The sequence below is a fragment of the Pagrus major genome, chromosome 21, assembly GCF_040436345.1.
Source record: "Pagrus major chromosome 21, Pma_NU_1.0".
NCBI lineage: Eukaryota > Metazoa > Chordata > Actinopteri > Spariformes > Sparidae > Pagrus > Pagrus major.
Genome location: NC_133235.1, coordinates 31,541,310 through 31,554,305, shown reverse-complemented (window position 1 = coordinate 31,554,305; position 12,996 = coordinate 31,541,310). Strand labels below are relative to the sequence as shown.

Below are 12,996 nucleotides of genomic sequence, written 5' to 3'. Positions count from 1 at the left end.
TATCGAACATGATGAAAACTATCTGATCTTCGCTGGATGTATCTGGTGAAACTGCAGCGTGAGGCTCAGAGTGGAGGTGACCGTCTGGATCAAGAACAAAAACAAAAACGTGTGTTATCGAACATTTTGACCGGCCGTCGTCAGCAGCACCTCCTGACCCCGGACATCCTTCTGTCTCATCACGTCCGAGCCTAATGTGACCGTGTGGCTGTCAGGAGGGGCCAGATGGCGTGAGAGCAGAGCAGACCTCTCCTTCTCCACTTCAACACGACGAGCCCGAGACTCAAGGCGAGGTCATTCATTAAACATGACCGTCTAAAAATAAAGGCCTCCTCCTTTCACCGGGACTGCTCGCTTTAATCTGGGCCAGAGCGCCGAGCGGTTTGCATCAGCACATGAGAGACGACATGAGAGACAACGAGAGACAAAGACGGACGTTTCACACGGGGAGGAAGAGGAGGAGGATGTTTCATCTTCATCGTGACCAAAGGATGGATTTGTCCTGCGGCCGACCTCTGACCTCTGTCACCGTCCGCTCCAGCTGATCAAGTCTCATCAAACATGTGGCAGGAAATGATCTCTGGGCACATCTGTGTGATCTGTGAGCATCAACAACAACGTCATCACACAAACCGTCACGCAAAAACACCTTTTCTCTGTTTTTGATGATATTGTGTCTAACGTGACATAAACAGAGATGTTTGCAGAGGCTCCTGTGAGATACGGAGGACCAGAGGAGCCCCGGAAATACAAATAAAGAACTTCATTCATTAATAATTGTACAATCAACACAGACATTAATACATTTGTTTTCAGATCAATTTAATTTATAAGGTTATTAATATTTACATTTTAATGGACGATAAAAAAATTGGATTTATAAAAAATACAAATGAAATATTAATCCATTAACAGAATATTTGCACGTTTCTGCAAAACCGCAGATAACTTTTATATTTCCAAATATATTTGCAAAACAATAAGCTCAGTTTGATGTTCTGGGTTGCAGACGTGTCTTCTGAAGTTAGCGTGCTAACAGCTAGCCCCGCCGTCCATTCAGACATACGAGCTGCTGCCAACAAATGTTTAGTATTTTATTATTTCATTGCCGTGGAACAACAAACAATCAAACACAGAACGATCACAGAAGATGTGACTTAAGTTTTACAAAGAAAATAATAATTATACAAATAAAGAAAATAAATCCAAGAACGATTCTGGAAACAATTTCTGAGACGGAAAAGCATCTAAACACTAATCAAGTTTAATAAAGTTTAATAAAGTTTAATAAAGTCCTGATCGATTCATCACTCAGCTCTGGTCTCATCCCTCTTCTTCTTCATCATCATCATCATCATCCCTTCTTCTTCTTCTTCTTCTTCTTCTTCTTCTTCTTCTTCTCCGTTAATCTATTTAATCCATATTTGACCCTCCAGTTCATCTTTTACCTCTTCCTCTCTCCTCTCTCCTCCTCCACCTCCTCCTCCTTCACCTCCTCTCCTCTCTCCTCCCCGTGCACCTCCTCTCCTCCTCCTCTCCTCTCCACCTCCTCTCCTCTCCTCCTCTCCTCTCCTCTCCTCCTCTCCTCTCCTCCTCCTCCCCTCCTCCTCTCCTCTCCTCCCCCTGCACCTCCTCTCCTCCCCCTGCACCTCCTCCCCCTGCACCTCCTCTCCTCCCCCTGCACCTCCTCTCCTCTCCTCCTCCACCTCCTCTCCTCTCTCCTCTCCTCTCCTCTCCTCTCCTCTCCTCTCCTCTCCTCTCCTCCCCCTGCACCTCCTCTCCTCCTCCTTCACCTCCTCTCCTCTCCTCTCCTCTCTCCTCTCCTCTCCTCCTCCACCTCCTCTCCTCTCCTCTCCTCTCTCCTCTCCTCTCCCTGCACCTCCTCTCCTCTCCTCTCCTCTCTCCTCCTCCCCCTGCACCTCCTCTCCTCTCCTCTCCTCCCCCTGCACCTCCTCTCCTCCCCCTGCACCTCCTCTCCTCTCTCCTCCCCCTGCACCTCCTCTCCTCTCCTCTCCTCCTCTCCTCTCCTCCCCCTTCACCTCCTCTCCTCTCTCCTCTCTCCTCCTCCTCCCCCTGCACCTCCTCTCTCCTCTCCTCTCCTCTCCTCTCCTCTCCTCTCCTCCTCCTCTCCCCCTGCACCTCCTCTCCTCTCCTCCCCCTGCACCTCCTCTCCTCTCCTCTCCTCTCCTCTCCTCTCCTCCTCCTCCTCCTCCTCTCCTCTCCTCCTCCTCTCCTCCCCCTGCACCTCCTCTCCTCCCCCTGCACCTCCTCCCCCCGGGCTGCAGGTGAGCCTGTGATTGGGCGGCAGGTTGGGGGGGGGGGCTCCTGGACATCACATGTTCAACATTTGCAGCTCTGAGACGCCATTTTGGAGGAAAGTTTGGAATTTGTGGACCTGGGGAGGAGGAGGAGGAAGTGGAGGGAGAGAGGAGGAGAAGCAGGAAAAAAGAGGAAGTGCGAGAAAAGAGAGGAGGGATTTACACTGAGAGAAGTTTGACACGAAGGCACAACGCAGGCTGTGCGGGGAATAATAATAAGTGTGCGTGCCAGTGCGGGACACATCGGTGTGGGCTCGGCTCGCGGGAGTTGCGGTGTGACGCCAGGCTGGACTTTGAAGTTTAGTTTATTTGCGGGAGAGGAAGAAGCTGCGGGGCTGATCGTTTCCCTCCACCGCAGCGGCAGCGGCAGCAGCGGGCAGCTCACGCATGCACCGCACGGAAACGCACTGTTCTTGACACGGAGTTCGGCGCACGGCGGTGAACGCGACACCTCCACTTTTCCACGTCGCCCCGCGGTCAGTCTGCGCGGTGCACGCCGGGGCAGGGAGCCTCTCTGGCGGGGAAGTACAGCACGGAGAGTCGCTGCCGGACCCTGTTCGCTTTCTGTGACGGGACTTTGAAGCAGGACTCCCGGCGGTTCCGTCCCCTGCGGGTCCTGCGGCGGCGGTGTCAGTTAGTTTGGGCTTGTTCGGCTCGGAGGGAACTTGGTGTCGTCGTGGAGGGATTTTCTTCAGCCCGGACTTGGAGCGCTGACAGCGGGCGGAACAATCCGTAAAATCCGCCCTGTGCGGGGAGTGTATGTGGCCGACACTGAACTAGCGCCATACCGAGCCGAGCCGGACCGGACCATGCCAGTCAGGAAGAAAGGTAAGCCGCTCTCACTCAACATATCAACTAGCAAGCTAGCTCGGCTAGCAGCTGCCCGGGGGGAGTCCAACTGCAGCCTCGTACAAAGACACACAACGGCGAAACAAACACGGACTCACTGAAACACACTCACAACTCGACACCAACACGCTCCACACGGCTTATCTCGGCCTTACTGAGCCGTGCCGTGCCGCGCCAGGTAAAGTGAGTTAAAGTAGGTGGCTAGCCGGTTAGCCGCCGCTGCTAACCAAGTTGTATGTGGGGCACCTTGTCTGGAGACGAGCCCAACTAAAAATAAACTAATATTAATGAAATATTTACAACAGGCGCTCACAGCAGCACCGCAGCCGCGCTCATGTGCTGCTGACGTCAACTAACTGTGTACTTTTACTTTATCTCTGTTAAAATGTGTCACAGCGTCAGAAGAGTCAGTCAACAGCAACCTAATTATACCCAGTCATGTTTCACTGCCAGTGTCACACTGCACTGACTGCACTGACTGCTCTGTGACTGCACTGTGACTGCTCTGACTGCTCTGTGACTGCTCTGTGACTGCTCTGTGACTGCTCTGTGACTGCTCTGTGACTGCACTGTGACTGCACTGACTGCTCTGTGACTGCACTGACTGCTCTGTGACTGCACTGTGACTGCACTGACTGCTCTGTGACTGCACTGACTGCTCTGTGACTGCACTGACTGCTCTGTGACTGCTCTGTGACTGCTCTGTGACTGCACTGTGACTGCACTGACTGCTCTGTGACTGCTCTGACTGCTCTGACTGCTCTGTGACTGCACTGACTGCTTTGTGACTGCTCTGTGACTGCTCTGACTGCTCTGTGACTGCACTGACTGCTCTGTGACTGCACTGTGACTGCACTGACTGCTCTGACTGCTCTGTGACTGCACTGACTGCTCTGTGACTGCTCTGTGACTGCACTGTGACTGCACTGACTGCTCTGACTGCTCTGTGACTGCACTGACTGCTCTGTGACTGCACTGACTGCACTGACTGCTCTGTGACTGCACTGAGACTGCACTGACTGCTCTGTGACTGCTCTGTGACTGCTCTGTGACTGCTCTGACTGCTCTGTGACTGCACTGTGACTGCACTGACTGCTCTGTGACTGCTCTGTGACTGCTCTGTGACTGCACTGTGACTGCACTGACTGCTCTGACTGCTCTGTGACTGCACTGACTGCTCTGTGACTGCACTGACTGCACTGACTGCTCTGTGACTGCTCTGTGACTGCTCTGTGACTGCACTGACTGCACTGACTGCTCTGTGACTGCTCTGTGACTGCTCTGTGACTGCACTGACTGCTCTGTGACTGCACTGTGACTGCTCTGTGACTGCACTGACTGCTCTGTGACTGCTCTGACTGCTCTGTGACTGCACTGTGACTGCTCTGACTGCTCTGTGACTGCTCTGTGACTGCACTGACTGCTCTGTGACTGCACTGTGACTGCTCTGTGACTGCACTGACTGCTCTGTGACTGCACTGACTGCTCTGTGACTGCTCTGACTGCTCTGACTGCACTGTGACTGCTCTGACTGCTCTGTGACTGCACTGTGACTGCTCTGTGACTGCACTGACTGCTCTGTGACTGCACTGACTGCTCTGTGACTGCACTGACTGCTCTGACTGCTCTGTGACTGCTCTGTGACTGCACTGACTGCTCTGTGACTGCTCTGACTGCTCTGTGACTGCTCTGTGACTGCACTGACTGCTCTGTGACTGCTCTGTGACTGCACTGACTGCTCTGTGACTGCACTGTGACTGCTCTGTGACTGCACTGACTGCTCTGACTGCTCTGTGACTGCACTGACTGCACTGACTGCTCTGTGACTGCTCTGACTGCTCTGACTGCTCTGTGACTGCACTGACTGCACTGACTGCTCTGACTGCTCTGTGACTGCACTGTGACTGCACTGACTGCTCTGTGACTGCACTGACTGCTCTGTGACTGCACTGTGACTGCACTGACTGCTCTGACTGCTCTGTGACTGCACTGACTGCTCTGTGACTGCTCTGTGACTGCACTGACTGCTCTGACTGCTCTGTGACTGCACTGACTGCACTGACTGCTCTGACTGCTCTGTGACTGCACTGACTGCTCTCTGACTGCTCTGTGACTGACTGCTCTGACTGCTCTGTGACTGCTCTGACTGCTCTGACTGCTCTGTGACTGCACTGTGACTGCACTGACTGCTCTGTGACTGCACTGACTGCACTGACTGCTCTGTGACTGCACTGACTGCACTGACTGCTCTGTGACTGCTCTGTGACTGCACTGACTGCTCTGTGACTGCTCTGTGACTGCTCTGACTGCTCTGTGACTGCACTGACTGCTCTGTGACTGCTCTGACTGCTCTGTGACTGCACTGACTGCTCTGTGACTGCTCTGTGACTGCTGTGACTGCACTGACTGCTCTGTGACTGCACTGACTGCTCTGTGACTGCTCTGACTGCTCTGTGACTGCACTGACTGCTCTGTGACTGCACTGACTGCTCTGTGACTGCTCTGTGACTGCACTGACTGCTCTGTGACTGCTCTGACTGCTCTGTGACTGCTCTGACTGCTCTGTGACTGCTCTGTGACTGCTCTGTGACTGCACTGACTGCTCTGTGACTGCACTGACTGCTCTGTGACTGCACTGACTGCTCTGTGACTGCTCTGACTGCTCTGTGACTGCACTGACTGCTCTGTGACTGCACTGACTGCTCTGTGACTGCTCTGTGACTGCACTGACTGCTCTGTGACTGCTCTGTGACTGCTCTGTGACTGCACTGACTGCTCTGTGACTGCTCTGTGACTGCACTGACTGCTCTGTGACTGCTCTGTGACTGCACTGACTGCTCTGACTGCTCTGTGACTGCACTGACTGCACTGACTGCTCTGTGACTGCTCTGACTGTTCTGACTGCTCTGTGACTGCACTGTGACTGCACTGACTGCTCTGACTGCACTGTGACTGCACTGACTGCTCTGACTGCTCTGTGACTGCACTGTGACTGCACTGATTGCTCTGTGACTGCACTGTGACTGCTCTGACTGCTCTGACTGCTCTGTGACTGCACTGACTGCACTGACTGCTCTGTGACTGCACTGACTGCTCTGTGACTGCACTGTGACTGCACTGACTGCTCTGACTGCTCTGTGACTGCACTGACTGCTCTGTGACTGCACTGACTGCTCTGACTGCTCTGTGACTGCACTGACTGCTCTCTGACTGCTCTGTGACTGACTGCTCTGACTGCTCTGTGACTGCTCTGACTGCTCTGTGACTGCACTGTGACTGCACTGACTGCTCTGTGACTGCACTGACTGCACTGACTGCTCTGTGACTGCTCTGACTGCTCTGTGACTGCTCTGTGACTGCACTGACTGCTCTGTGACTGCTCTGACTGCTCTGTGACTGCACTGACTGCTCTGTGACTGCTCTGTGACTGCTGTGACTGCACTGACTGCTCTGTGACTGCACTGACTGCTCTGTGACTGCTCTGACTGCTCTGTGACTGCACTGACTGCTCTGTGACTGCACTGACTGCTCTGTGACTGCACTGACTGCTCTGTGACTTCTCTGACTGCTCTGACTGCTCTGTGACTGCACTGACTGCTCTGTGACTGCTCTGACTGCTCTGTGACTGCACTGACTGCTCTGTGACTGCACTGACTGCTCTGTGACTGCTCTGTGACTGCACTGACTGCTCTGTGACTGCTCTGACTGCTCTGTGACTGCTCTGACTGCTCTGTGACTGCTCTGACTGCTCTGTGACTGCACTGTGACTGCACTGACTGCTCTGTGACTGCACTGACTGCACTGACTGCTCTGTGACTGCTCTGACTGCTCTGTGACTGCTCTGTGACTGCACTGACTGCTCTGTGACTGCTCTGACTGCTCTGTGACTGCACTGACTGCTCTGTGACTGCTCTGTGACTGCTGTGACTGCACTGACTGCTCTGTGACTGCACTGACTGCTCTGTGACTGCTCTGACTGCTCTGTGACTGCACTGACTGCTCTGTGACTGCACTGACTGCTCTGTGACTGCACTGACTGCTCTGTGACTTCTCTGACTGCTCTGACTGCTCTGTGACTGCACTGACTGCTCTGTGACTGCTCTGACTGCTCTGTGACTGCACTGACTGCTCTGTGACTGCACTGACTGCTCTGTGACTGCTCTGTGACTGCACTGACTGCTCTGTGACTGCACTGACTGCTCTGTGACTGCTCTGACTGCTCTGTGACTGCACTGACTGCTCTGTGACTGCACTGACTGCTCTGTGACTGCTCTGTGACTGCACTGACTGCTCTGTGACTGCTCTGACTGCTCTGTGACTGCTCTCTGACTGCACTGACTGCTCTGTGACTGCACTGACTGCTCTGTGACTGCTCTGTGACTGCTCTGACTGCTCTGTGACTGCACTGACTGCTCTTTGACTGCACTGACTGCTCTGTGACTGCTCTGTGACTGCTCTGACTGCTCTGTGACTGCACTGACTGCTCTTTGACTGGACCTGAAGATTGACGGCCAATCACTTCATCAATCACTTCAATAAAGGTCAATAACTATTACAAACTGGCTCTCAGTAGTTCTCAGAGCCTAAAGTGACGTTTAAATATCTCTATGAGGGACAACGAGACAACGAGACAACAAGTACAATAAGTAAGCAAGTGAAATAAAAACAACTACGTCAAATACTTAATAATAAGGAATAAGTTAATTTATAATTATATATAATTACATTCTTAGTGAAGTTTTCTGTTTCAGTGGTTTCAGTATTAGAAAGATGTGCGTCACATGTTCTCTGAGAACAGAGAGTTTTAATATCACTTTCTGTTTGATCAAAAGACAAAAACAGCAAAAAATAAATTAAAACAAACAAAAAAAAATTAGGTCAAATATTAATTAATTGATTTAAAAGAATTCAGTTATCTGTTAAATATCTGCTCTTCATGTTCCTGACTTGGAGATTTGTTTATTTTTAGAGCCCGGCTGATATTATTGATGCAGAAAAAGATGTTCGAGTTCATTGATAATTATTAAATTCTCCATTATTTTACAGTGTCGGTGCTCTGATGTCGTTTTAAACAATAAAGCTTATTGTTAAACTGTAACATCTCCTGCCTCTGTGACATATTTCTGTGTTTGATAACAGCTTTTTAAAAAAACATTGAATAAAAACCCAAAACAAATGTGTATATTGACCCCAAAACTCAAATATTGGTCCTCAGTTTATTTGACTTGAAGAGAAAGTCTACATCACAGTTCATAAATCATTTCCTTTTTAGTCTTTGATGTAAAGATAGATACAAAACAAAACCTGTAAAATACACACAGTTACAACTAGAATGATTTGTGTACAGTTCTCTGTTTCTCATTAGCTGCAGTCCGACCGTCTCTTTAAAAGTTTTGGTAAATATATATTAAAAAAGTTGACTTTTCTTTAAATATCCTGTTTTGTGTGAAAACCACTAGAACAGCAACAACTAACAGATGAGTTGTAAAGTGTTAAGTTGATCATTAAGTATTTCTGATCATCAATTAATCAGTTTGACTGATTCTTTAAGAAATAAAAGCCTAAAGTTTCTTCTCCAGCTGGTTAAATGTGAATATTTCCTGGTTTCTTTCGTCCTCTGCGACAGTAAACTGAAAATCTTTGGGCCGAAACACTGATCGACATATTTCACCATTTAAGGGACCAAACGATTAATTGATGAATTCAGGAAATACTTGGCAGATTAATGGACAATGAACACAATCGGTAGTTGCAGCCATAAATAAAAGTTATTCAGATAACAAACATATTCAGTTTATGATGATTTAAAAGAGGAAAAACGTAACATTTGAGAAGCTGGAAGCAGACGTGTGGTGTTTTATACTGAAATCACCCCGAGCGTCGTGTCATTATCATAAAAAAACAAATGTGATCGGTGAACTGATCGTCAGGCTTCAGTCAAAATGAGTCGTTTTTTCAGCAGCAGAAACAACTTTCGATGGCCTTTAAACGAGGCGTGGGCCATAATCCAACATTTTCCAATAATCCAAAATCCAAAAATCCTTTAGGCTTTTTGTGGAGAGAACCAGGAAGATGCTAACTTCAGTTAGCTACAAAACACGTCATCGCTACATCGCTGTATTGACCTGTAGTAACTTCCCAGTATCGACACGCGTTGTCTCGACTGCCTCCACATCTCAGCGTGCACTAATCTTTCAAAATAAAAGCCTGAAGATGCTGTAACAGCGTTCAATATTTTGAAATAACTTGCACATGACAGGTAACAGTGTGATATTTGATGATATCTGATATCTGATATCTGATATCGGCCCAGGACTCCGAACATTATTTTCTCCATTAACTGATTAATTGTTTTATCTAATACATTTTTAAAACAAAGTGAAAACTGCTCATCGTAGTTTCCCGGAACACAAAGTGTCAGACTCTTCATTTACTGTCAGAAATGACAAAGAAAAGCAGCAAATCTTCACATTTAAGAAGCTGGAAGCTGCACGTTTGACTTTTCTGCTTGATGTGATGCTCCTCTGTACTGATGCTTCCCTGTGTTGAGCCTGAAACACTGACCTTTACTCACAGCTGATTCGTCACTTAATTTATTACTCAAACTGAAAATTACTTAAAAAAAGAAAGTGTTTGTTTAGTAAAGTCATTTCTTAAGCAGAAATGTTGAAGTTTCTCTGGTTCCAGCTTTAGAAATGTGAAGACTCGGATGTTTTCTCTGTTTTAAGATCACAGTAAGCTGAATATCCATCTGTGTTTTGGACATTTTCACTTTTTTCTGGCGGTTTATAGACTAATTGATCTGCAGATTCATTTACAAAGAAACTGTTGGTTAATAGCAGCCCTGTTCATATTGTTTCAACATCTAACTCTTTTTTTCCAGGTCCTTGAGAAGTCTTAGATTAAACTGTTAACATCAGGCCTTTAAAGTCATTAAATTGTCTCGGATGTGTGTTAAACACTTTAAGCATTTAATCTGATTTTCTTTAGTCTGAATCAGAAGTTTTGATGCCCTTTAACCCCAAATCTGTGCTCATCCTGATACACTGACCTTTATACTTATCTGTCGGGGAGAGGCCTCATTCAGTTAAACCAGACTCCACTTATACTTTATACTCATGTCTTCATATTCGGTGGTATTAAACTAAAGTATGAAGTATTACAGTGTGATCTGAATAGAGCTGGTGTAGCTCAGTGTTTCAGCACTGAGGGATTACTGCAGCAGTGAAGCAGCTGTTTATTCAGACCAGCGTCTCAGATCACTGTTATTAGTTGTTGAGGCCCAGAATGAACCTCTGCTGCTTCCTCCTGTCGTCCAGATGCACAGCGAGCCCTGCTGCTGCTGGAGGAGTACCGGGCCAAGCTGCAGCACGCCGAGGACCGGCAGCTCCGACACTCCATCCAGAGGGTCATCGACATCTTCCAGAGCAACCTCTTCCAGGCTCTCATAGGTACGGTCGCCTCTTTCTGATCCTGAAAACACTTCGCAAAGGGCCAACTCACATCCTGGGAAAAATCCAGGTGTTCTCGGTCTTTAAATCCTGGAAACAAAGAGAAAAAGTTTGATAAGGTGCTTTGATAAACTGCAGGTGTCACAGGAACACAATTTTGTGCTAATTTAGAGCTGAAACTGGAAACTAATAAGAATATCGTGGACGGGCACTTAATTTATGAGACGTAAATGTCATCAGTAAAAACACTGACGGCTCTGCCACTGTTAGACGATCACATGGATCAGTAAAGATCAACAGATCACTGGTTTTCTTCTTTACAACATCAGCTTGTCTTCATCCTGGTGTCTTTATGCAGGTCAGTTTTTGCAACATTCATCATCAGCATCATCATCAGAAGAGACGACGTATTAAGAATATTATTGATTAAATGTATTAAAACAAGTTTAACGTCTTCTGGATGCAGTCTGATGATAAATGATCTGCTGCTTTCTGCTCTTCATTGTTTTTCCAGCGCGTTTGTGATCACAAAGGCAAAAAACTGAAAAACAGAAAGGGAAACTTCCTGTTTTTAGCAGGTTTAAAAAACATCCATACACACAGTAATGTAGGTGTAAAGTGATGCTGCAGGCTAACGCTAAGCTAGCCCCTGATGCGTGCACGTGGGCGGGTGAAGAGGAAAATAATACCGTCAGAATCACTGATCCTGTGATTTCGATTATCGAAACTTAAAGATCATTTGAGCAATTTTTCGACTTTAAAACGAAATCGTGACACGACTGGTATAAATGTAGATCTGATATAAAAACAACAGAAGAATTCAGAAATGAATGTTTGACGGTTGTATTTTGGGATCCAGCGATTAACGGCGGTTAAGTGCTTCCCTTCTTGAATACAGTCTTTCCTCCTAACTTCATGCAGTTTTCAGGATTGTGTCTCTGTCTCAGTGTCGCTGAAGCTCTGACTCTTGTTATCGATTACTCTGCACACTCCTAATGTCGGGTAAACCGCCGATTTAATTCATCATTGAAGGCCAAACATCGCACTGTAAATGTCAGTAAACCTCTGCAGGAAAGAGTCGGCCGTCAGTGTTTGTTTCTCCTGTGCGAGCCGTCGCAGCGCGCCGAGAGGTCATAAAGTTGGTCGGTGTGTCGGTGTGACCGTCCGGGGGCTGAGAGTCAGAGCAAACAGTCGACACAAACAGAGGAAGAAAAAAACCTCAGAAGGAATCTGCTGAAAAGACGAGAAGAGAGCAGCTCACGAGGCTGCAGCAGAGAGGATGTGGTGGAGAAAGGTGGTTTGTTGCGACAGGAGAGGCGAGAGGTCGGGAGGAGTTCACTGTGATCCGACACCGAAGAGGAGACGTCTGCTCACGTTTTTCACCTTATTGATGATATAAAGTCAGGCTCAGCCATCATCTCCTGATGATATAAAGTCAGGCTCAGCCATCATCTCCTCCTGATGATATAAAGTCAGGCTCAGCCATCATCTCCTCATGATGATATAAAGTCAGGCTCAGCCGTCATCTCCTCCTGATGATATAAAGTCAGGCTCAGCCATCGTCTCCTCCTGATGATATAAAGTCAGGCTCAGTCATCATCTCCTCCTGATGATATAAAGTCAGGCTCAGCCATCATCTCCTCCTGATGATATAAAGTCAGGCTCAGCCATCAGCTCCTCCTGATGATATAAAGTCAGGCTCAGCCATCATCTCCTCCTGATGATATAAAGTCAGGCTCAGCCATCATCTCTTCCTGATGACATAAAGTCAGGCTCAGCTCCACAGATGTCTCCATACAGCTCGTCTGCTGTGATCACAGTCTGCAGGAGAGAAGAGGTCACATTTACATCGTGGGCGAGCGGTGAGCTGGTGCAACACTTTAGCACTTTTAGCTTTACAGCTAAATGAAGACTTCAGCTTAATAAAGGGTTAATGATGACTGAGTTGTACTGTTTGGGTGAACTGCTCCTTTTTAAAGCGTGTAAACACCCAAAATAAAAGCATGAACCTGACAGGAGAATAATGAGGGACCTGTAAAAGACCACAACACGATCAAGATGTGAGGGGAGTGTCTTTAAAACCCCTGCGCTCCACTTGTTGAAGTTCTTCTTTTGTGGTAAACGAACAAGCTGAATTTATCTCGTTAGCTCAGAGAACAACTTGTTCAGGCAGAGTGTTGTGGCTCTTCTCTGTGAGCCTGCAGGAGACGGAGGTCTTTTGTGGTTTTCAGTGTTTTCCTGTGATGTAGTAGTCGTAGTTTGTGTCCCTGCGTCCTGTCTGACAGCCGGATTAAGAAATGTGTGATAATTGCAGCGTATTGAGACTGACGGCTGTTAACGAGCTCCTGGTCTGTGGACAGTGTGTCACTGCCTCACTG

At 48.0% G+C, this 12,996-nt stretch overlaps 1 protein-coding gene across 1 annotated transcript in view; it reads left to right on the top strand.

Moving 5' to 3' along the window:
* The first annotated feature begins 2,411 nt into the window (after positions 1 to 2,411).
* LOC141016433 (disks large homolog 1-like) overlaps positions 2,412 to 12,996 on the top strand; it is a 113,477-nt gene continuing 102,892 nt past the window's right edge. Inside the window, 2 exon segments of the mRNA XM_073490792.1 lie at positions 2,412 to 3,146; positions 10,487 to 10,618. Coding sequence (XP_073346893.1) covers positions 3,128 to 3,146; positions 10,487 to 10,618 — 151 coding nt within the window. The 5' untranslated portion in view covers positions 2,412 to 3,127.